The sequence below is a fragment of the Heliangelus exortis genome, chromosome 16 (assembly GCF_036169615.1).
Source record: "Heliangelus exortis chromosome 16, bHelExo1.hap1, whole genome shotgun sequence".
NCBI lineage: Eukaryota > Metazoa > Chordata > Aves > Apodiformes > Trochilidae > Heliangelus > Heliangelus exortis.
Genome location: NC_092437.1, coordinates 4,834,573 through 4,860,718, shown reverse-complemented (window position 1 = coordinate 4,860,718; position 26,146 = coordinate 4,834,573). Strand labels below are relative to the sequence as shown.

At 41.8% G+C, this 26,146-nt stretch overlaps 1 protein-coding gene across 2 annotated transcripts in view; it reads left to right on the top strand.

Moving 5' to 3' along the window:
- CDH4 (cadherin 4) overlaps positions 1-26,146 on the top strand; it is a 407,728-nt gene that overhangs the window by 303,212 nt on the left and 78,370 nt on the right. For both annotated transcript variants that reach the window (XM_071759459.1, XM_071759458.1), the window contains 2 exons: positions 12,767-12,922; positions 20,212-20,356. In XM_071759459.1, coding sequence (XP_071615560.1) covers positions 12,767-12,922; positions 20,212-20,356 — 301 coding nt within the window. The remainder of the gene's footprint in view (positions 1-12,766; positions 12,923-20,211; positions 20,357-26,146) is intronic.

The following is a 26,146-nucleotide window of genomic DNA, read 5'->3' as shown; positions in this document are numbered from 1 at the left end:
TCTGGCCACATCCTGGGTGTCTATGTGGTCTTTCTGCTACCTGCTCAAGTATAGGCATTGAAACTTCTATATGCTGACTTCCCAAGGCTTTGGGGGGATTCAGATCAGTTGGTCAAAGATGCTCTTGGTCTGATCTGTTGTTTATTCACCATCACTCTGAAGGCTGCAGCTTATATTACCAAGAGTACCTTTTTCTCACAGCCTCTCGTTACTGCTTACCCTGCACTGATGCACCCATTTTTTTCTCAACTCCTGTGCCTTTTAAACTCAATATAGAAGTGGAGAAGAAAACCAGCAATGAAGCTCTGCATCAGAATCCAAGTTGTCTGACACAGATACACAGCCTTCCAAATCAAAGAGAATTGATGAGCCTTGCACAGGCAGGTGCCAAGGCTCAGTGACAACCTCCATAACCCTGAGATGAAGATCAGAGTCTGCAGCTGCAGCTGCTTCCACGTTAGAGCCACAACCTGGTTCTGCATCCCCTGCTGAGGGAGGGATTTGGGTGCAGGGAAGCCCCGAGCTGCCAAGTGGGGGGAGCCACGATGTGGTACTCAGCCTGGCAGCAGGAATCCTGCTCCTTGGTGGGGAAGGCAAACCCTGGAGTCCTGAGGACTTGGGATGAAAGAGCCCTGGAAATGACAAGTGAGGGATGTCACAGTGCACCCCCTGCCAGGTGATTCAGGGCACAGTGTGGGCAGCCACACATGGCACCTCTTAATTAGGGGAAAAATTCTCTTCCCCAGGAGTGACCAAAAGGGATGAGCTAAGGGGGCTGTCATCCTCTGAATAAAGAGATGGGCACGAGTACAAATGCCTGGGAACAGGGCCATGGAGGGAATGAATAAGATGCTCTTCCAAAGCAACTCTTTCTTTGTTTTGTCTTATTAAAAAAAAATGCATAAAAATAAGCTGCAGCTATTCTGCACAACACAGCATTTTAAATGTTCCCATGCTTTTCAAGCATACCCTGCTAAGCACAAACTAAGATTCATTTGGAATTTGCTAATTAATACTGGCATGGCACTGTCCCCTGCTGTTGCCCAGCTCCTTGCTTGAGATAACTTTTTCTTTTTAAACAAAAAAGAAAATATTTTATCTTGGAACACTAAGGTGCCTCCTAGATGTGAAGTCTGCCAGGACAGAACAGGAAGGGGGTGAAATGTGGGGGATTTTCCCCTTGCTTTCACTGAGCTCCTTTATCGTCTGTAGCACAACCTGACTCTTTAGAAAGGAGAGGACAAGAAATAACTTTACAAGAAATGCTAGTTTTTCTCTCATCTTCATCTTTAAGTACTGAAAGCTGAGGAAGAGTAAATCATCATTTAAACTCCGGGTTTTGCAGCAAGCAAAATTATTTTGCCTTTTTTCTCTTTCTGCAAACTAATGCATGTGGAATCTTTCAAAAAGTAACCCAGCTCCTCTTAATAAAGCTCTGCATATAGATATTTAGCAGCTAAGAACTAAATCCATGGACTAGGGGGAGAGTGCAGAAGTAGTGGATTAATATATAAAAGGATGTTTTTTCCCCTTCAAAGCCTCCTTAAGTGTTGACTGATGGAATAAACCCTGAAAACTTTCTCTGTGCTAATTGTCATGTTCCTTGGCTTGCATCCCATTTGCTGTCTGTCATCCTCTGCAGTTAAGAAGTTCCACATAAGATCTTTCTTCTTATGTTTACAGGCATGCCATGCAGAGTATTCAAAACCAGGGATAGTTCAGAGGGTCAGGAAATCTTCCTCCTGCTTCTTATTAAAAAGAAAAAAAGGGGGGGAGAAAAAAAAAAATCCCTGAAGATTTAGAATTTGAAGAAACATCATTCCCCTGCATACATCCAGCTTCTCAAAGGCACAAGAGCCAACTTTGAGCCTTCCTAGAAATAAACATGAAGTGATATCCTACTCTAATCACCACAGAAATACTGGGTCAGCTTGTCAGCCAGTGGAAATTGGTGTAAAGCCACTGAACTAAAAGAAGCAATGCTGATTTACACTAGTTTGGAGAGCAAGGCATGGCTTTTAAAGCAGCCACATGATTTTAGCATGTGACAGGCTGTTTTCTTTTCATTTCCTTTGATTAAAAAAGAAAAAAAAGGTATTGTATGAAATAATAATAAGCTGTTCCTTTTTACTATCACCTTTTAAGTATGTGTGGGATTGATAGAGGAGGATGACCTGTAATTCCATCCCAATTAAATGCCGAAAGTCAGCAGTTCACAATTCTTTCCCTGGTAGATTATTTTCAACTCTCCCAGTTCCCACAGGACCTATTCCCTGTGTCATTATCAACTTCTTTAAATTGGAAGTATTATGAAGGCAATTTCCTGCCACCAGCAACTTTCACATCACTTTCTTAGGGCCCTGCAGCTGGAGAACAGCCACTAGGACTAAATCTATCAGCAATGGAGAATCAGGTGGAGTGACTTGAATTACAAAAAGCCAAAAATGCTAAAAAAAAAATAAAAAATTCTAGAAGCAAATTTACTCCTTGCTGATGGTTTTAAAGGTCATTGGGGATCACTGTGTTTCAGGTCCACTCCTGCTGTCACCAGTCTCCAACAAGGCTTGAAGAAGACTCAGGCACTGGGTGAGATGGATCTGTAAGAGCTAGAGGGCATATTTCTGACTTAAAATTGAACTCTAAAATCCAACACGACAGTGGGTAGAGTGAAAAGACCAAATAGCATGAGAAAACCCAGCTATGTTCTAAGAGCTCAGATTTCCTTTGTGCTTCAGAAGAAAAAGCCTGGAGCAGGGTTTCCCCACGTCGTTCCTGGAGGGCTGCTCATGGGACCTGAGACCAGGCTGGGTGCTGCACAGTGAAATCCTCTGTGATCCACAGTGCTACTTTCAGTTTCTATTAAGTAAAAACCCCCTCCAGGGCTCCTGTAGTATCTGCAAATGACCTGTGGTTGCATTGTGGGAGGCTAGAGCCAGATTTTCTGCATATTCATAGCAAGATGTGCAGCGAGCCCTAGAAATAATTTGACTTAGGTTTCAGGTGCTTTGGCAGGAACACATTTGCACTGATGATCAGACCCCAATTTCCCTTTGTGCCTGCTTGAAATGTGTCGTTGATGCTGTCAAATGCACAGAGGAAATAACATTTCCTTCCAGTCCCTTTTACTTAATGTAATAGCATGTGATAGTTGTAGATGTACTTGACTGGGAGTAAAAGTGGCAGCAGAAGTGCAGTTTGGGGTTGGCAGTACCTCTTTAAGTAAAGCCCAGCATACAGATTTCTGCATTTCCTACCTGATTTGGCTGTTCTCAGAGCTTGCTGCCAGTCCTTACTCTCAGTATTGCCTGAGATATCTCTATTACACATCTTGGAAAAGAAGCAGGAGGTCGGTCAGGTTCTCTATGTTTGCAGTCTCTCTCTATTTTACTCCTCTGGCTGTGATTGATAGACCCAGCAGTGTGGAACAAACATTGCTCCCATAATTAACTGCTACCTGTTAGATCTGCAGGGAACACAGAGCTCTGGGCTTGGAGGGAGGGAGCTGCTGGTAGGAAACCAAAAGTGAACATAACACGAGTGGATAGATGAGGTACAGACTCCTCAGGTGGGTTTTACATGCTGAAAATATTGAAAGCTCCAATTAGGAAATGCAGTTAGACTCTGCCAGTTGCATTTACAATATTTTGCTAATCTATTCTTTCAGACACCACAAACAGACTATTTCGTTGCTCTTGCTTTATGGATCGAAGGAAAGATTTGATTTGACAGCAGTTTCAGAAAAGCCTTCAAGTTGTCCAAGATGTGGTAGAATTATTAACTACCCTAAGCTGACATATGATAATTCAGCATTTAATGTTTGCCCTGACACACTGAGGAGTCATCATGCCAAGTTACCAGCTGATGCCCAGAAGTTTATGAGTACATAAATTATAGCTGAAATAGTTTTCTGGAGCCCTGTTTAGGTTTAAACATCCTGCCTTTGATTTGTTGTGTGCTCTAGTTAAACTTTCTTTAGCAGGGTGGTGGGGGCTGGAACCCTGCTGCACTACCCACTACAGTTGGAATAAATTAATAGGATTTTGCAGCTTTTTTGCAGCTGTATTTGTACAACTTCATCTTGAAATAATTTTAATTTCTGTGCCTAGGCTTATAATTTTTTCAAGCGTGTTACACAGTTGGCTGTACATAATTATGTCTTACAGCCATAAGCACTGACAATCTGCTTACCTAAACTATTCTGCTCTAAACTTGTCATTTAAGTGATGGTGGAGGAATTGTGTGTAATTCACCAGATCAGAAATTAAATTATCAATTAATAATACTGCAAAAAAAAATTAAACAAGAAATTCTGCATGTCTGTCAGAGTATCTGCAATTAAAATGCAGTGAACTATCAGACTGGACTCCATCATCCTTATTAACTAAGCTCACCAAGCTGCAGATTTGCACAGAAAATCTGAGTGAGTGGTTTGCACCTTGCACCAATTGTGGAAGTGCTTGGAAAGATGAATGGTATCAGTAAATTAATATGTCCTGCCTGTAAATTATTAGTAGTAGGAAGAATACTCATTATGAGCCTCTTCAGATCCTGGGAAGGACAAAGTCCCACTGACGTAATTTAATTTTCTTGACTTAGTCTTCAGTAGAGTCAGCTGCAAGAAGGCACTGCAGGATGGTGCCCTAGGTAAGGATAACAGTGGGTAGCCCTTCATAAATAGATTATCAAGGATGATCTCTTGCCTGTCATGGCTCTCCCAGCACAGGAATAAGAACAGTGTGTTTTCAACTCACAGAGGTATTTTCTTTGACCTTTTGTCTTGGAGCATCCTTTACAGCAGAGGAGGGCTTGTGCACCTGATTCAGATCCCAGTTACTTAAGATCAGCCACTTGCATCTCACCCAGCATGAAGCAGCTTTAGTTCCTCAGGGCCAAAACTCCCCTGATAGCAGCACAGGCAGCTCCAGTGGGATGCCTTCAGTCACAGGCCTGAAAAATCTGTTCTCATAAGAAAGATAAGAGAGAGTGTAGTAAGAAGAGGTTTTGTTGCCTCTGCTGTCATCGTTCTGGCACTGATAAGGCACTGGTCACATAGTGCTGTTCTGCTGGTCTATAATAATCTTCTCTTCACATCAGAGCCACTCTCCTTCCTCTCACCCACCTTGCTACAGACTTAACACGTTTCCACAGTGGGGTATTTAAAAACTGAACTGGCTGCAAGAGGCCTGAAGAAAAGCAGATGTTGCTTTAGAATTACTGAACCGTATCAATTGCCATTAGGTGTGGAAGATCCATTAGCATTGCCCAGTTCTTGATAGAGGCACATTAGCTTCTTGACCTTCATAATAGCAAGTAATGAAAATTGCTTAAATATTTAATCATGAGAGCCATGCAGCAAATTGCAATTTACTGAGTTTTCACTAGTAAAGAAAGAGACCTGGCAGGGCTGGCATCATCTTAGCTGCTGTCAGTCCCAAGTCACCACTAGGAAAGTTTGGCCCAACTGGAGAGTTATGCAGGGAGCAGACTGGCCCCACAAGTTCTGCAGACTTCAGTCTTGTTGTGTCCAGACAACTCATGCTAAAGCATAAATCCTTTGCTGTTTCAGCATGTAGGAAACCAAAGTAAAAATGCATCAGATTCTGAGCATGGTTGCACTGCTGTGCACCAAGCATTCTGTACTTGTAGCATCTCATCTAATCGTGTGTAAAATTTGGTTTCCTAGGCAAAGGGATTGTTATTTTGTCTTTATCCCAAGCAGGATAATGGTAGCTTTGAACTGGACTGAGTCTAACAAATTCATTTTCATCCCATACTTAGGCATAGGGTCACACATGATTGTTGGCCAGAATCACAGGCAGAAATTATTCTTTCCCTCTGCATTATGGTCTCCTTCCTGAGCCTGATTTATATTCTCCTCTTCTCCATCTGCTCAATGTTACATCTTCATCCATGTAGAGCAGAAATCACCTGGTAAACAATCCAAAAAACCTGGAAGGGAGAGGAGGAGTGAAGACTATCAAAGCTCCCCGTGGGCATAGGGGAAGGTCCAAAGAAACAGATCCACATAGACATAATTGGCCTGAAGGGAGCTGCTGTGCTGGAGGACAGCCCTTGGACCCAGGGAGCTGCAGGAAAGCCAAAGGACGTGTGAAATGCTGGAAGCCTTCAGCAGCTGAACATTTGGTGAAATGCCTCAGCCAAGTGCTTGGAGGGTCAGTGCAGAGGAAGCAAACTCCTCCAGGTAAGAGGTTGGGGAATGGGTTCTTCTGCAGGTAGCAGAGCACGAGCCAGTTGTGCCTGACAGGTTCTTCTCCTTTGGATCCAAACATTTTATAATTTCATTTCTTTTCCCTAGTGCTAGCTGCATCATCAGTTGCATCAATAACATAAATGGCATCTTTAATCTCTCTGACATACTGGTTTTACTCTGTTTCATCATCAAAATGAATACATTATCAGTCAGTTCACACAAGATTTCAGCAGGAGCAGAGGAATAGTCAACCTGGCATGAGAGACATCCAGTCACTGGGACAAAGGGAACATTTTTACAGTTGGCTTTGGATTCAGATTTTAAAGAAGAAGAAGAAACTTAAAGCCTTGCATAGAAGTGAAGATAGTAGATAAATGTTGCTTGTAACAATGATGAGCTGAAGGATGAATGCATGTAAGGAATTCATGTACAAATCAGGCATCTGGTCTGTTTAGTCCTTGGTTCTCTCTCTACAGGATATGGGAAGGGAAAGCAACTTCCTTCAGGAAATTTGATGTGTACTTAAATGTTCAAGACAGGAGGATGGATTTCAGTCTGGAAAGGCTTGCTTTTCTTCTGGCTTACACCAGATAAGAACATTTTTTAAAGTTCCATATAAGATGAAACCCGTCCCAGCTGAGGGAAGAATTACAACCATGCTTTTCCATCCTTTCTTTCATTGACAAGAGAGGTCTTTTCCCACTTAACCTTGTTAGCAAATGCTCCTGTCATGGGAATGCTGCCATGGGAAACTTAGCTCAACTGATAGTAATTTTATCCAGCACTGGATAAAGCCTTGCAGGCTGCTCTTAAGCCCTGTGTTGTAATTACTGAAAGTAGTTCTTGCCATGTCAAAGCATCTTCTTTGGGAGGCACAGAGTAGATGGTTTTCTCTGAAGAGAGATAAAATGTTCTAGTGAATCTTCTGGATTCTTTTTTTCCTATCATTCTGGGAAGCAGCTTGGAATCATTAGCAAGTGTGATAAAAGAGACTAGAAGTTTGTAAATATCACCTTAATCTGGTTGGGTGGGTCTCAAACTCAGTCTTAATTTTTCTCTGTCCATTTGACTTTGTGTCTATTTACTGAAACCATATGTAATTCTTTAAGCAGCACACAGTAATTTGTTTGGAAATATGGGGCTAGAGATGTGTCTCTTTACTGGCTTCTAAAACAACTGTGAAATAAGAGTTAAGAACTTTTATACAAATGAGTCTTAAACATATTGCAGATTGAGTTAAAAATAAATAAGTCCTTAGCAAGGATTTCAATAAGCAGTAAGAGTAGCTGAATTAAAATATTTCCACTAAAATTAATGAGCCAATCCTGGAATGCTTAGACTGACTCTTAAGTGTGCTCATTTAAAGACTTTGAATATGTTTGCCTGTCTGAATTTCTATGGAACATTTTGAATGCATGACAGATTATAGTCTTCAATTATTTTAATTTGGTTTTCTTAATGGGCAAATAGCTAAGAGCTTAATAATAAAAGACGCTTAGTGCTTATCATTTACATTATTTTATGTGTTCATTAATAATCATAATGGGGCTTATAAAACAAAAAATCAAGTCTAAGTCTCCCCAGGTCACATTAGTGCAAATGTTGTGTAGCATTCTGTGGGAGATTTGGGAAACTAAGTATTTCATGAAGGGCATTCTTAACTCCATATGTTCTAGAGAAAGTTGGAGAATTTCAATGGAAATTTATTTTCTAGTTTGCTCTGTGGATAGAAAATGCATCTGAGCATAGGGCCTGCTCTGTTTTTTCTAGGTATTTTCCCAGCCATTCACATACACTGTCACACAGGGATGGGCAAACCCCACACATTGTATGGCTGTGTGAGACCCTTTAAATGTAGTTTGTTAGAGACAGGAATGCTGTTGTTACAGCACTCTCTGCTCTTCTACAGCCTCAGTTGTCCTTGTTTGTCACCCTCTCCTTACACACCCCATTTCTGAGGCTTCCAGGCATTTCTTTTATTACTATCCAAACAATCTTCAGTGAGCTGCTTTTTTTTTTTTTGACACCGTTTTGCTCCCAAAACTGTGTAATTTATGGACTAACTGGTGTCCTCCAGTCTGCTGACCCCTAATGCTGACATTGCCTCTGCACAGGAGAGTTAGAGGGATCTGTGGTGGTTCCCATCATCTGCTGGGATGAGAGGGCTTGTAAATCACACCCAGAGAGCAAGAAATGGAAGTGCTAAGAGCACAAGAAGGATATGGATCAACAGAAGCAAAACAGAGTGATAAAATCTCCTACCTCAAAGGAGCTCATAAGTTGAAATTTTGCTTACCAGTAACACTTGCGGGAACAGTTTAACTACAAAGTAAATCCTGCTAGAGGTGTGTGAGCCCCACAACTCTATCTGCAGAAGCAGGATGCAGTCCTGTGTCACAAGCAGGATGCTTTGCAGGCCCATCTCAATGTGGCATTGTTACAAAGAAGCATCCCAGCTCTGAAGGGCTCAGTTCTTTTCTGAACAATCTCAAGAGCTGCAATGTTCCTTTTCACACATTTTAGTTACTAGATTAGAACCTGCAGTGGAAAACACCCATCTGTGGAATTGCACCAATGGAATGAGAGCTGAGTGAAACTCTGGGCATTCTGGTTCTGAGTTGCAAACGTTGACTGCAGCCCTTGTGCTCCCTTTTGGATGCTGCACAATACTTTGAGTTCTGGTTCTCCTACAGCCCCTGCCTGGCTGCTGGGCTCTGGTCCCACTGTGTCCTTGTTTGCTACAGCCAAGTGGAGGTCTGGCACTGGGAGTGATGCCCAGCTCTGCTGGTGGCCAGTCCCACGCTTCCCAGATGGTCCATTTGTATCTGTCAGCACAGGTGAGCACACTCAGCATTCCAGGGTTCCTGTGTGGAAAATATCACCTGTGTTCACGAGGTAGGATTGGGTGAGGGGGTAACATTACCTTTCTATCTGGGGCGTTTTCCTTCACTGATGGAAATCCAATCCAATCCAATCTAAGCTCCATTCCTAGACTTTTTAGAGGGTAAAAGCTGCTTTACAAGCAAATTCCTCTTATGACAGGCATCAGCCACCATCATTCATCTTGCTCAAGTCATTACACGCAGTGTTCTACTGTGCCTGGTGCTGGAGAAGCTCAAAGCTCCAAGGGTTCTCCAAGTAAAAATATGGATAAATGCAGCTAAGGAAAACTATCCTTCTGCCATCTGTTCTGTAACCCAGAACCCTACATGACTCTTGACTGTATTATAAAAGGAAAGAAAAATGAAAAAAAAAAATCCATGTGTCTGTTCTCCAGTCAAAAGATTATCATATGGATATATTACTGTCTTTTTACTTCCCAGGCATAAATGAATGACAAAGCAGCTCTCTCCTGAGCCAGTAAATTCTCCCAAACAGTTTGGGGTTTTTTTTCTCCTGATCTAGTGAGCTCCTGGGGAATAGAGATTTTTATTATTGTTGTTATTGTTATTATTATTATTATTATGGTAAAGTGCTTCAGGAATGGTTTCAACAAAAGAAGTAAACCTTACATTGTATTCAGATAATGTTCTTAACTTCTCAACAAGATTTTCTAAATTGCACCCTGGGAATTATGCAAATGAAACCTTTGGTCAAATGTTACAGGATTACTGTAGAAAAAATTCTTTTTCTTAAAATCTCATTAAGAGTTCTAAAATTACATGTTCCAGTAGAAAAACCGTGTGCCTTCGTCTGATGAATATCTCCCTAGTAGTAATACACACTATGCTCCATTTTCAATGATCTTTGCAACTTTCTGTGACAAGTGCTACTACTTCTGTGATTTTTCTGAACAGTTAATTTTCTTCCTGGAAATGGAATTAAGTACAGATAACAGGAAAACTACTGTAACAGGATGACAACAAATAAGGAATCGTTGAATATTTTTAACGTATCTCCCTCTGTCTTTGTTTTGCTTAGTGCAGTACAATTATCTCATGGATTTTTCATAGCCTAACTGAGTCTTATGGTATATTTCATCTCATAGATCTGCAACAATTTACATACAGACAGCTTAGCCTATTAATGCTAATAAAAATGCTGGAAGGACATCCTATAGCCGTACACTTTATTAAACTACATCGCTTTCTTAGAGAGTTCTGTTTATCTGCATTTCCTGAAAATAAAATATAGTGCCTTTAGCACTGAATATTTAAATCCATCCTGCTTTTCCCTGTTTCTGTCTCTCTTTATGCATTTCTAATGCTTCTATCACAGTGGGATCTGGGTAGTATATGCAACAGGAAATAGAGCAGAAAAACATATAGCACGTCCACCAAGAGCTAAGAGGCTCTCCCCCTTCCATGATTCAGGTGAAAATTAAACCAGTCAAGAGATTGGTTTGCTCTCTGGTGCTTGTGATCAAGTTACAGCATAATTGAGCCATGTTGGGGCTGGGGACATCCTCCTGAGACTCGTGGTTCAGTGAGCAAACGGGCAGGAAAGGTGCAGATAGTTTTTTATATTTTTCTTTTCCCCCTTTTGTCTTTGTTAAGGGAAATCTTTCTGAAGGGCAAGGATTGGTTTTATCCTGATGTATTATAGGTCACTTGAAGCTGTGTAGATGCATGTCAATTGAGACAGACAGGCAGACAAATGTCTATCTCAAGTTACCTTTTTTTTTTCCTTTATTTTTAATTTGTGATTTAGAACACCACAGTGACCCCAAGCTGGAGGTCCAGCAGTGGCTTTCCATGATTTCACTTACCTTGACCTTAGCTGCAGACATGTAAGCAGTAGGCTGGAGCTTGAACTCCCTGACTTGAGCTATGCATTTGCAGAGACATTCATGTAAACTCAATTTTCAGCTCTGTCTGCCTGGCAGGGTGAAATCTGACTTTCTAAAAATGGGGACGGTGGGCTTCAGTTATTGAACTGTTGAGTTTGTTGCCATCATTAAAACCACAGTTGTGCAAGGAAAGCTTGATTTTAATATGCTCTCCTTTTTTCACCCATGGATTTGCTAATGAAAATTAGATTTATACCTGTCTACTTGAGACCCTATTACAAATACCCACTGGGCCCACAAAAACCTGTTGAAAATGCTGTGTGCAGCATGAGGGCACTTTCACAATGTCCCCAGTACCTCTTTTAAGTGATTATACCAGTGCAAGGCCAATCAGTTTTCCTTGGTACTAATAGCCTAAACAAGCAGTGAATCCTGGAGAGAAAAGACAGATGAAACTGTCTCTATTCCCTGACCTTCAGCTCCAGAAGTGTAGGTGCAGCACGAATCAATCCTGGCAGTGTCTAGTAATAGCTGACATTATTAATCCTTAACAGGAACAGACTATTTGGAGGAAGCAGTACAAAGAAAACAGTGTACAAACTTGGTGATGATCTGGACAAAAGCATCAAAGGAGTTTCTCAGAGCCAGGGGATCTGATATTATTCTGCACAGCCACATTCAGCATCCTGTCAGCCTCCCACAGAGGGAGAGGGAGAAACAGCAGCAGGTCACATGCAGGAGGAGTACAAGAGTAGCCCACAGCCCTGTCCCAGTTCTTTTACCTCCTTTTCCTTTGGGAAACCACCTTTACTCCCCAAATTGGGGCCCTCCTGCATCCCACTGAGCCCACATAGGCTCCTCCGAGTCTGCACTTGCCGTAGCAGAGATGCCAACATGCACTCAGCTACAAGATTTCTATTATCTTCCCACTTCTTTTTTGTATTCATAGATCTGCTAGGGAAAAATTTATGCACGTCGCATTTACAGTGCCAAGACAGTTTGTGATGGTGCAGGGGGTGGTAATTTATTTGTACCTTGCACTTTCTTTCAGGAATAGTCAGGCTGTTGCAAGAACTTCTTTCAGCGTTTGATCAGAAAATTAAATTTGGGTTTAAAGAGATAGTCAGGGTTGCTAGGACAACATATTAACCTCCCTTTTTTTTTATTTTCTCAGCTCTGTTTCCAAGGTTCATGTAACTTGACATTCTATATTCAGTTTGTGGTGGTGTTCTCAAGGTATGGGAGGGAAGCTGTTGTGCCAAACACACTTCTTCAACAAACAGTAAAATGAAATGGTAACATCCCATCAGGTATTCTCAGCCTTCCCTTGTCAAGCCAGCAGGGTTGGACAAAAAGGGAGCAAACAGCCCAGTTCTTGAAATTTCATGGGAATATTTGTCTGCACAGTCACAGGGACTGAGAACATGATGTGGGAGCTTGCAGACAGCTTTTTCAGAAGTGATTAATGGCTGGGAGACTCCAGGTAGGGCTGAACACTATGGACACTTTAAGGAGCCTGGGATTTCAATAGCATATAAAAAGCTTTTTTTTGTTCGTATAGATTCTCCCACATCTTAGGCAAAAAGTCAGAATTTCAATGATTGCTAGAGAATCGTCATGAATAAAAGAGGAGAAAAATAGCTGAAAATATGTGGAATACACTTTTCCTGGCTTTCCCCCAACCCTTTGGCGTGCAGCTGCCTTGTCAAAATTGACAGCGGCGTTCCATTTATGCAGCTTTCAGGCTCGGATCTTTAAGGCTCTTTAAACATCCATATGGCTTTTGTCCCAAACTTATCGACTGCTGTCTTTGTGATTTCACCCAGATTCGTTCCGATAAGGACAAAGAGATCCATATCAGGTACAGCATCACTGGAGTGGGAGCCGACCAGCCGCCGATGGAAGTCTTCAACATTGACCCTGTGTCTGGCAGGATGTACGTGACCCGCCCCATGGACAGAGAAGAAAGAGCTTCCTACCACGTAAGCATAAAGCACCTGAAGTTTTATCTAGGTTCACAAGGTCAAAGCAAAGCTGTACCAGGTTCAAGAAGGGACGTGCAGCTTTGAGAAGGATGGTGGGGTTTGTCTGAAATCAGAGCCTATATCACAACCAGGAGGAGCCAGCTGCTCAGGGCTGCTGGGGCTCAAATACCAGTGAGAGTCTCAGTCTCTCTCAGCTGGAGCTTTGTTTCTGCTGCCTTTTGTCTCTGCTTCCCTTCAGCATAACCTGCCCTTGCTACCTCAGCCAAACCAATGCAAAGCAGAATTGAACTGGTGTCCTTTTTGGACAGAAAGCCAGAGTCATTTGTGTAAAGTGGTGCAACTTCACGCTGCTTATTAAATCCAGGCAAATTTATGTGTGGACTGAACCCCCCGAAACCATAAGAAGCCAATCACTCCATTAGCACGTCTTGGGAAATTGCTAATTTAAGAATCATTACTGCAGCTAAACATGCAATAATTGGTGTAGTCATTTTTCATTTTAAATCACTAGGAGATGTTCAGGCAGTATGATGGGGGTGTGTCAGATAGGTTTTTAAATATGCAGATAGGCTAATATTAAATATGCAAAAATTAATTAAGATTAATTACACTCAGAAGTGATGCCTCGTGCTATCCTAGTTCATAAAATACTCTACCTGCAGCACACTTAGAATGTAATTGGCCATTATGTTTTGATATAAATCCCAGCCCCTATATTGCACAGCGTAATTACACAGCAGATGCAGTCCTGCAAATTGCTAAAAAAAAAAAAAAAAAAGTGTTGCACCTTGCACGATAGACCTGCAAAATTTCAAGCAATTTCTGCTTCTACGCTTTAGTTCTCTCCTGGAGTGGTTCTGAAAGGTTGTTTCATGGATTGTTTTGTAGCAGCATTAGCCACATCTATCGGCATCGTAATAGCTGTTCCCAGGGATGCTGTAATGTCAGTGAAACAGCACGGGTCACTTCCAGTGACACCAGAGTCCTAACAGCGTGCAGAGATGCACATTCTGTCAGCTTTATCAGGTATCCAGTTAACCATGTTGACACAGCTTCTGGACTGGGGTGGAAGGATAAAGAAAATAGATTACCTCTTTAGTTGGGTGGAAAAAGAGATTTCCCCTGGGTAGAAGAAGATCTGAAGGAAAATTATTTTATCCTCTGTGAACAAGAACAATTATTTTGTTTGTCGTGCCTAGGAAAATATGAAGAGAGGTTGTTTTGAAAAAGGAATATTTGAGATACAGTGTGTGTCATCTCAGAGGTGTTGATATTGTGCCGGGTTATAACAGTGTAGTCAATAACACAATACACAAGTAAACACTTTTGATGGAGCCACTGTGATGTCTGCTGTCAGACACTCTCTGTCAAGAACATAAGATGAAAAAGATTTTGTCCTCCATAATAATAAATCATGTGTCCCCCAAAAATGAACTTCACCTACTGGTTACAGTGAATTTGGTAAGCTGAATTCTCACCTTAGCAAAGGTGACTGGTTAAGTGTATGCACCACAGAATTTCCAGCCTTTTCTGTTCCTTACAGAAACCTTGAACTAATGACACCCACATGTAAATAAGCACATTCAAACTCTGAAGGTTACAGGAAGATGTAGTTTATAGAGAGTGAATAACTCGTAAGTAGTTATGAGACTTCATAGACAGGAATAGTGAGTGATAGAAAAATCTCTATTAGCAAAACAGCAGAAGGTGATTGAGAACATTTTAATTCACAGCTCTAAACAACCTGTAGCTCCTTCAGCCTCAGTAGCAATGGACTGGTGATTTGTTGAACTACCACGTGTTCATTTAATAACCCTTTATAAAGCAGTTATAAATACACCACGTACAAAGTAATGACCCAGATATAATTGCAAAAGCTTACAGTAGGAGTTGGACCATCCTAGAAACTGGAAAAAATTAAGCCAGTTTCCAGAAAGGAGTTACAGTCCAGGGTCTCATCTGTTGCAAGTTTCAGGGAAGCTGATGAATTTATGCCACTTCATATAGCTGAGCCTCTAGTTGAAAGGAAAGGCAGACTTGGATCCTGCTTGTACTGAGTCCTGGAAAAGCAGTGACTGAGATGTGGGGTTGTATCTGAACTGTAGAGCTCGGCCATCTTTAAATTGGTTTGACATCTGCTGTAGAGTTTTCTTTAGCTCAGATTAGTAGTTTAACTCTTAAGCTGGGGTAAAGGATGTCAGTGAAGCTGCAAGGCACCATCCCTGGTCCCTGTTACCCAGTAGTTCTTGGGCTGCCTTTCCAATATGGGATTGCTGCTCTGGCTGAAGATGGGTGTATTTACACAGCTTCAGGTTTTCTGCAGTCCTAAACAGAATGAAGTCTTTTCAGCATCTCTGGCACTGTCAAGTGTTGTCCTTGCTGTTTTCATTCCTAGGTAATCTAAAAACTAATTATAATTTTTTTTTTTTTTAAATCATCATTTGCAAGCATTTGTGAGGCTACAATATGAAGAGTTCTATTTCATTAACTCCCACGTTTTCAACATATACTTTCTTCTGCATAATTATCTGTGTTGCTTCAGGACTACCATTTTTAAAATACTAGGGTTTTAACTCTCCCCACATTTTGCAAGCCATTTGTCACCTTTTCCTAAGGTGAAAGAGATTTTTTTTCCAGTTAGACCAGCAGTCCTGTAACAGAACTTCCCCTGTTTTCAAGATCATTCTTGAACCTTTAGGGAGGATCATTCCAAGCTTGATGAATGCAGAGCTGTCTCTGCCTCCAGGACTCAACGTTTGCCCGGGTGCAATGTGTTCTGGCACTCCTGCATTAACCTTCCAGCATGATGGGCAGTGGTGGGGTTTGCAAGTTCAGCTGCATTTTTGGCCTCATCTGCTTTCTTATCTGTGCTACAAACCAGAATACAAACTCTCCAAGGACCTTGCAGACATCCCAGACGCAGAGTCAGCTGCAAATACGAGCAGAGAAAAATGAGAAGGGCTTTGCAGTTACTTAGCCCACACCATATTGCAACTCCAAGCTGCATGTGTTGTGCTGAGGGATGCTCTGGGAGTTCCTTTGGCATCTCCAGTGCCTGTATCTGGGGATGTGGCTGTGGAACATGCTCCCAGCACAAACCCCAACTCATTCCCCCAAGTCTTGCTGCCCTCTCACCGTGGCAGCTGTGTGCTGCTGCATCTGCCCTTGTAGTCAGCCCTTAATGTTTATTGCATGCCAAGTAAGTTTCAGCAGGTAGTAATTTAATATGCATGAGTTCTCTTAGCCTTATTTAGCTGCATTCCCAAAGTCCCATTTGTAGAGCTGACAGAACTGGGGACTCTGAATATCTTTTCTGATCCAGCCACACGTTTCGTATCAAGCTGCAGTCAGACCTGGCAAGTACAAGGGGTAGTAATCAGCAGTTTAGTTCTTCAAGCTCTGTTTTCAAAAAACATCAAAAAAACCAGTCAGTAGTCATTGCTTATGATACTCAAGTAATGTGCATTATGGGGAAACTTTGAAGTAAGCACAGTCCAAGGCACATTTTATGCCTTCATCATAAGACTGATGAAATGCTGTCTCAGGAATGGCTGGAGCTGAACAGGTGGGTGGTGGTCTGAGAAGGAGTTGTTTGAAGTGCAAGGAGATGGAAAAATGTACTGGAAATTAAGGGATACAAGAGCTAATTCCACTATTTTGAACCAAGTTCTAGTGAGTAATGCCAGCCATTTGTGTTGCAATACTCTAATTTGAACTTTTAATCACAATTATGAGCACACAAATTAGGCGTGACATTGTATGCTTATTGCCTAAAGGCTCTGTCACTGATTGATAATGTATGTTTGTATTAGTGGTATTAGTGCATAAGTAATATTCATATTTAACACAATTCACTCTGTTGACTTTGACTAACTACCTTCAGATACCACCAGCCTCCAGTGTAATCAATAATCATGATACTGAATCATTTGTATGCCAGCAGCTACATTCACACTGGAAACCATCGGTAGAAAAACCTCAGAGACCTGTGGTAGCTGCTGCTGAATATGATAGCAATGATTGTCATACTTCTAAACAATATTTGTTAAGGAATATTGAGCCAGCTCCTTGGCTAACGTGCAGCAGAGTGATACAACACCTAGAGATTAGCCAACTACCTGTATTTATTTTTCAGAACCCCCTGCAAGGTATTTCATTTGATGTTATTTATTCCTTCTGCACTTCCTTTACATTCTCCCTCTTGGTGACAATTGTGAATATTTCAAAGCAACTTTATAAATGTTCCATTTGAATACTTAACGTGTGGCCTGTGTCTGACACGTCTTGTGACCAAGGCTGTGCTCACCAGCCTTTTCAGTGATGGCTTTTTCCAGCTCTAAATGCATTTGCCTGATGGAGCCCAACCAGCACCTTCTGTGCCTTGCCATCAAGCACCACGTTAGACTTTGCCTCACACAAGTCTTGGCATCAGAAGAACAACTCCAGAACAAAGTGGTTTGCCCAGCTGAAGGGTGCCTCATTAATACAAAAAGTAGGGTGGGAGCATAAAGGAGGAGGTGAAGGAAGAGAAGGAAAGGAAATTGTATCTGATCTGCCTTGGAGATGCAACTAGTTTCCCAGTAGACAGACTGCCCCACTGGTGTCCCTCCTTCCTTTGCTTCCTCCTCTGGGAATGGTCTCTGATGAGGGATGGTCTCTAATGAGGAGTGGTCTCTGATGAGGAATGGTGTCTGATGAGGGATGGTCTCTAATGAGGAGTGGTCTCTAATGAGGAGTGGTCTCTGATGAGGAATGGTCTCTGATTAGGAAGAGCTCCCACTGAGCAGAGTTTGGATTCAGCCCCTGGCTCAAGCCCCTCTTCTCCCTCTGTTGCCATTGGAATGAACCATGGAGGAGCAACGTGTTGTGGAGGGACACGGAGGGGTTAGCACATAGGAGCTGCTAAAAGAATATGAATAGAGAAAATTCATGTAAGCAAGGAGGAAAGAAGAAGAAAAATTCATTGAAGTAAGGGAAAAGAGGAGCAGGAGGGGAGTAGAAGTACATGCAGCCCACCACATGCTAGCCAGGGCACCAGCACCCACCCGGGATCCTGGCACTGTCCTCCCTCCCATCACTTATCCCAGGTGCTGGTGCTGGGCTCAGGGCAGAGGTGGTGTTTGGGCACATCACAGCAGGCTTTGTGACACTCCTGCAGTATCACTTATTGAATCATCTGCTCTTTGAGTGCAAGCAGGAATGATGTGTTTGTGGGTACGTGTGCTTAGTGTGTGCAACAAGCAGATAGACACGCGTTGCTGAGAAATCCCTTACTCCTGGAGATTTCAAACAAAAGCTATCAAATGTAATTAAAAATTTGCAAGGGGAGAATCAGATCTGAGAGGGAAGATACCAGCTTTGCTCTCTGCTTTATCTCTGAATGGAACCATTTCCACTGCTAGAAGTGCAGCAAGAGAGAGCCCGGTGCTGCCTCAGTTTGAAGATAATAACTTTAATTTTGGCTCTGAATTACTTTTTTTCAAAGGCAGTTTGACCTCTGACTGGTAAAGTTATTGAAGTGCTACATTTGACGTGATGGAGGACAGCTCAACAGGTGGGAGGCAAAGGAGTTTGTGTGCAGGCAAGTAATGCAGATATTAAGAGCATTACAAGTCATGAAACCCAGGTATACATCTGTATTGCAAACGAAGCCGGACTTCTCTAAAGAAAAAAGTGATGCTTAACTTCCTTTAAAAAAATGTTTTCTCCCAGCTCGTTTCACATGGCAGTTTGTTCTCTTTGCTTGATTAAATGTTAACCCAGCCCATTCTAATAGCATGCAGTTTCTTTTGTTAAGCCCTGGACTTCTGAGCACCGTACATGAAGGAGAAAGTTGCATCAATCACAGCACAGCGAAAGCGAAAGCCGGAACCGGTGCTAATGCAATTAGCACATTTATTTGTCATGCATCAAAGAGCTTGAGACCTCCTTGGCACAGGAGCTCTGACTCCCAGCAGCATCCTGACAGCCAGGGGAGCTGCTGGGAGGGATCAGAGGCCTCCATCCCTCTGGAGGAATGAGCTGGTGTGTGTCAGTGTGCTTGTGGGGCTCATAACAACAAAATGCTCAGTGCAGGGCAGTAGTGAGTAGATCCCCTGTCCCCCAGCCCCACTCTTCCAGCCTGTCCATGAAGCTAACGTCCTCTGAAGCCTTCATTCTTCATCCTGCCAGCCTTGTAGGATGTCACACAGCTGTCCTGAGCACCGTCCTCGATTCCCGTGGCAGTGTGGAGGTTCAGCAATGCTCACTGGTGCTGAAATGAAGAGGGGTGACAAAGGAAATCTGCAGTGCTGGCACCCAGGCAATGCCTCTCTGCTGCCCAGCCCTCCTCAGGGGCCCTGCAGCCTTGTCCTCACTTGTCTTTTTTTTTTTCCTGACACCAACATCAGCAGCTCTGCTCAGCACACACACCATTTAGAGTGGCCATCTGTTCCCTTTAATGAGAAAACTATCCACTTTTTTCACCTGATTACTGATTGTTCCAGACTCTTGTTGATTGCTTTGTTTTATTAATTACTCATTTTGACATGCTGTATCTGTCCCTTTTGTTCAGAAAACAGATGCTCTTGTTTTCAAGCACTATTACTGATGGTTATTGCTAATAAGATAAAGCCACAGTTCAACTTTTAACTGAGGACTTAACGCTGTGGCTCTGATTATTGTTGTGCTTCATCATTGGATATTTTAGTCAAATTTGAGAAAAATATTTCATTCTTATTGCCACAGGGGCTCCCATCATTTAAAGGAAAGGGATGAGTTTTATATCTTTTGGTGCAATGGGGTCGGTAGCTGTGGCTGTTCCTAGAGACCATAATTAAACAAAGAATAAACAATACTAATGCCACTGTGAAATCTCTTCACCTATTAATCCCTGTTCCCGTGGGTATGAAAGGCTGCATATTTCCATAAGAAACCTCTCAAGTAAAAATCATTTCCTCACTGTGTTTGGAACTAAGCAAAATTTGCTTTTCAGATTGTTAGGCAAGGATCACCATGTCTTAAAAATTAAAATCCAGTGGCAGCAAAGGAGATAGCATCACCCCACCAGTCTGTGTTTTCACTGACAATTAAAACATTATTTCAGTATCATCCTAAGCCTTGAAAAGCTGTCTGTGTGGAGAGTCTAGATGGAAACCACATTGCTGCTTTCTGATGGAATTAGATACCTGCTCAGCTCAATTTTGAGAAAGTATTTATGAGGTGAAGTCAGTTCTTACAAAACATGGTCTCTCATTCTGCAACAAGTCCAAATGCTGATATTATGCTCTTATTGTGCTTATTCCCAGCTCCGGGCTCATGCTGTGGATATGAATGGAAACAAGGTGGAGAATCCTATTGACCTTTACATCTATGTGATTGATATGAATGACAACAGACCGGAGTTTATAAACCAAGTCTATAATGGCTCTGTTGATGAAGGCTCGAAACCAGGTACAGTTAAAAAAAAAATCTTATTGCTAGCTTTCAAATGTTAATCTGACGTGGTGGCTTTGCCTCCTCTTGAAAGAGAGGGAATGTAGAGAACATACATTCTGTTGGGCCCTTCCTAGACATGGAGTTTGCAAAAGCAGCAGTTTTGTAGTTAATTTTCTGTATTGTTGTTCTCTTCCTCTCGTTACACGTGCACACGGTTCTTGCTCTCACTATAAAGTATTGAAAGCAAAGCTGGCAGCAGCCTTTTGCTGACCCTGAGCCTGAGATATGGAATATCTGCCTCCTTGATATTTAATCCACCCATTTGCAAGCTCAATAGCTGGCACCCAATCAGACTCCAGTCCACAGATCAGTCTGTGTCTCAGGGTGTGAAGAAAATACTGTCTTATTTGAGGCTTGATGCAAATTCACTGAAGTGGGAATGTTCCCACTGAAACTGCTGGCTCATCCTTCCTCCCCATGGACTTTTATTACAGAAGGTGCAATGGGGAAAAAGCTAAAGTAGAATTTCAGAAAATTTATGAGTGAAAGATAAGTGAAGGTGTAAGCCCTACATGGAATATAAGTGATGATTTTTATGTGAACTACTTTATATGCTTGGAAAAATGCAGCTGTAAAGGTCTTTAGTGTTTTCTTTTCAACTATATTTTTGATTTGTTATTTAAGTGTGGTGTGACAATGTCCAACATGGTAGCAGGGTTGTTTTAGCTTATTGCTGAGCATAACTATTATGAGTTTATTCATGCTTTAAGCAGAAATTGAATCGTGAAAGCTGCCACCAGTACTTTTTTAAATCTCCTGAAATCTGGGTGAGATTATTCTAAGGCAAATTTTATCCTTGATTGTTTGTCAGGTAAGGGTTTAATGCTGCGTGACTTTGGTTTGTGTCAGCAGACATTTATCATGGCTGCTCTGCTGCCTGAGGTGTCGTAGGAAAGTCTCTGGTGGCCACTGTTTTTAACAAGGTGATTCACAGTCATGATTGATTGTCTTTCAGCAATGGGAGGAATGGGCTGCTGTGGTGACATGTAGTGGGGACATAAAGTGACATTATTTTTGAGGAAAAAATAGGTACAGTTCCCTTCCTGCTTTGGGTGGTGACGTGCCAGTTGATCCCAGGCTGATGTGTCCTGATCCTGGTCCTGCAGAGGGGATGAGAGAAGTCCCTGAGCTGTTGGCTCTAATGCCATCTTCCTGGAGGATTTTCCAGCTTTTCTTTGAAGGCCACTTTGGGGCATCTCAGGGTTTGAAGATTGATGCAACATTTCCATAGCAAATCAAATTTATTACATCTTATTCTAGGACAGATCAATATTCAAAGTGTTCCCAAATGTTTTAACTAGCTCTGATCATTTGTGTGAAAGAAGCAGTAAATTGCATCCTCTTCTTGTCTGAAATCCAGATAAGCCTTTGAGCTATTAAATCAGGATAACTTTGCCTACAAAACACTTGTGCCTTTGCTTGTAGCAGTGATTGGTGGTATTCTGTATCCCAGGCTGCAGTGCTTGCCTTTAAGGCAGGTAGGTAGAAAGCAATCTGTTTCTATTTGAAAGAAATTACATTTGTCTTTGATGTATTTGGTGCGGGGTTTTTTTTTTTTCCCTCTTCTCTATTTAATCAGTATTCTTTTACAGGTTTATTTTAGTATTGAATTTCTGTTCTTTGCTTTTGTAGGGCCTCCTGGGAGTTTGGGTATCTGAGGCCCTCATTCCATGTACTTAGCAATAAACATGATGATGTGTCTGAGATAATGATAGAGAGGTCACGGAGTTAGTGTGGATGACTGCATGCTCCCCATTTCCCTCAAAGTTCATACCCCTGCTTTGTGTAGAGACAAGTCTAGACAATGTATTTACCTAAGCATAGATCTTGCAGAGATTTGGAAACTTTTTATCATCCAAGATGCTTCAGACTATCAAAATAACTCAGGAGGTACCATACCAGTCTTTGCAAGAGAAAAAAAACACGTGGGCAGAATTCGTGATCATTTGTGGGGACGGTTGACAATGAAAGACATTGAATATTGTTAGAGGTAACAGCAAAATGTGTTCAGTATTGATTCAACAGTGAGTTATATATATATATATATATGCATCTATAAATATGTATATGCATATGTATGAATATCAATGTATAAAGTACAGATTTGCTTCAAGCAAACAAAAAAAAAATCTTATTCTATGTTGCAGGAGTTCAGGATTCATTTTCCACTGTTCACTGGTATTGAACTACACCTGAGAACTGAAAATGCTTCCCTGGATATCCTGTACAATTGTTATTTCTCACATCTTCCATATGCCCATTTATAATGGCTGTGATTAAAAATGCAGTATTACTCAATTACCACAGTATCTGCAATATCCTTAATAATTCGGCACACCTCTTATAAGAAAAATAGCTAGAGTACTAGAGTATCCCAAATAAATCCTGACTCTGAGGGCAGCCAATGACTGTTTGAAATCGGTAGGAATTTTTCCCAGATTAAAAAAAAATTTAAAAAAATTAAAAAGTGACATATGGAGCCCAATCTCTACCCATGGAAATTTTGCAAAGCACGACCATCAAAAATACACTGTTGAGCACAGACTGAACCCTATAAGGCTTCAGCAGGATCAGTAGAGCAAATCCCCTTCTAAGTGAATAGGAAAGGGCTCAGAGGTGCTGTAACAGCCCACCCTGGGGGACAGGGCAAAGCAGAATCTGGTGGGTGCTGCACTCTGAGGGTCTGTGTGGTCCCCTCTTAGCAGCTGGGATGCAGAGAGCTGGGATACAGCACCAGGCCTCATCTCTGACCCTGTGGAACAGCTGCAAATTGTGCCTGGCCATGGAAGGGCATGAAGGGTGGCCCAGATGTGATTTACTGACTCTGCAGTGAGTAAGGCAAAAGGAGGTAGAGTGAACCAAGAAAATGGGAATGCAGGAAGGATTTGTACTGCAACCCGCAGCACCCTGGGATACTGCTGGGCACTTAGCCTCCCATGGAAGATGCAAGTTTGTTTTACTCTAAAAATTCTTCAACAGAGATTTTCCAAGAGTGGAAGGGTTGGCAGCAATGTGAAGAGATTGATTAGAGACGGTCTGATGGGGTTCAAGTGGAGGGGCTGCCCAGGCTTGGAGCACTCAGGCTGCCTGGGTTTCCAAGGAGCGTGTTCTCTGAGGTGTGTGAGTCACCTTGAAGCAGCTCTAGACAGGAATAGAAAAGAAATCATCAAGTATTATTAATTATAATAGGTTGTTGGTGCTGGTTAGGATTATAATACCTTAATTGAAATAGTGTCTTACACAGTAGTATAATGTTCTTGAAAGCAGGACCTCGTCTTGGTGCTGTAAAGTTCTTTAGTGTGAACACATGTCACAGCCTGGCCCCTTTACAGCCTTGAATGTATGCTGCTTCTTCAACTGAATTGCATTTCTTCTCCTTTTCTGATACTCTGGAAAACATTTTAATGCATTTCTAGCTTATCTGGCCTCAGGTCATGCAGCTGGACAATTTAAATGTGTAAATGCAGGTCCTCCAAATATGCAGAACAGAAATAGTCACAAAGGATTTTCCTTTCCACAGGACCATCCTTCTTCCTTACTCTCTCCACGAGTTGTTTTAATTTATGTGCCACTGTTTGAAAGTGTATCTTAAAAGACTGTGTTTTACTCATATTGAATAATGTTCTGCCTCTTTGAACTTTGCCTCTATATGAAGAACACAGCCAAGTTTTAAAAATGCAGCTGCAAGCGCGAGCTGAAATTCCCCTGGTCCCTCTGGCAGCCTTAATCAGCAAAGTTCTCCCAGAGCTGCAGAAGTTGCCTTTCAAGCACTGATATAACATGATGGACTGCACAGCTTTGCTGCCCAGCACCCCCTGCCCTGCAAGGATTCTGCTGCCCTTCCAAAGCCCACATCTCTGAGCTGCCCCACACAAGCCCCATCACCCCACGGCAGAAAGGAGCTGGGTTTTGGGATTGGCTTTTCCCTGCTGTACAACACTGCCTGCTGTGAGCCCAACCCCTGCCCTTGTGCTGCTGGGCTGTCCCTGGGTGTCCCAGGGGTGTCTTTCTTTCAAAAGAAATTCTGCAGTTTCAAAGAAAAAAAATTCCTTGGTACGTTAGAATGAAAATGCTTAAATGTAAAAGGAAAAAAAGGGATTTAATCACAGAGCAAAAATGTGATGGAGAAAGATTCTTTTGGTCACTGCAGAATCTTAGTTTTGCTCCAACCACCCCAAAACACCCTCTGTGGTAGGATGTGGATATCTTACTTAACTGAAGCGTTCAGTTCTGAAAAGGTCAATGTGAAACGCTCTGCAGTGACTCGACTCGAGTGCTTTGCTCTGGGTTGTATCTATTTTGTTTTAACAGAAAGATTGTCAAAAATTAACACATCTCTCCAAAACAATTTGTTCCTGTCAGCCTGGCCTTTTCCTTTCCCATTCATCCTTTCCAGTTCAGTAACTCTCTGGATACATCTTGGTCCCTCTCAAGTCAACAGCAAAAGTTCTCTTGAACTACAGTTTCATCCAGGTCCTTGTTTCTCATTAATATTCTGTAAGTAGGATACTTCACTCCTGCCACCCTCCCTGGGAGTGGTGTGTAAGTGTGCTAAATATGGACAGTCCTCCAAAATAAAGGAATAGTAGTGTTTCCTACATGAGAAATGTTGTAATTTAAAATTTCCCCATTTCACGGAAGTTTGATACAATAATTGTTGATAGCATCCCACAGGAAAAAAAGAAATAGCTGGAAGCTGAATCTATATGTGGCAAATTGAGTTAAAGAAATCTCATAAAAATAAGCAGTATATTAAAAAAGCCAAGGATTTTAAAAGCCGATTATTCTACTAGTGTCCCAGTTTGTTTATTTTATTTCTGTGCCAGCAGAGATTCCTTCAGAGATTAGCACCATGGACTAATGCACAGATGGGGCCAGAAACTTGAAAGTCATCTGAATATTAAGAATTTAAATCTTTAGCCTCACTGATTTGAACAGAAAGCCAATTATGAGGGTGAATTAGTTTTCAAATTAAACTGAAATTTAAGGCTCGTGAAATTAATCTTTTAAGGCATATAGTTGCATTTATATATATATATACACATATATATATATACATTCATGTGGAGAATTTGTATCCTGCATTTCTGGCTCCTTCCTCTTGTTCAGCCTGGTGGAGGTGCCTGGTGTCCTGCAAGTTGTTAGAATCATAGAATCATAGAATTGGCTGGGTTCTTTCAGTGAAGGAACAGATTGGGTGTTGCTGGGTGGTAGTGGAAGAAACTAAAGCAGCAGCACCTGAGATCTGAAGACGAGATGCTTAAATTTTAAAAAATTATTAAGACACTGAGTGAAAACCCCTTCTTTCCATTGCAAACCATTCCAGAAATGCTGTAGTGCTGCTCGTTAAAACATGCAATATTCTTTTAACAACTTAGAGGAACATTTCTTTGAGCACTCTCCATTCAGGAAGGCTCTGGTTCAGCAGCTGAGCAGGATCCTGGATGGATGCATGTTCCCTATAGCACTGGAAATATGGAAGTGCCATAGGATTCATATAGGTCATGTAAAAGCAGAATTTCCAAGAGCCAGACTAGGTCTCACCAGCTTGTTGCTGTTGTCCCAGAGCTTTTCACAGGCTGGGTGCATTACTTCTGGGTTCATTTCAAACCTTAATATGTGCATCAGTGCAGAACCATCTCCTGCAGTTTGGGAAGGTGCTGTTCTCATCCTTACACTTTATATGGCATTAAAAATGGTTTTGTCCAACCCAACTCTCACATGTAACACACAGACGTGGGATAC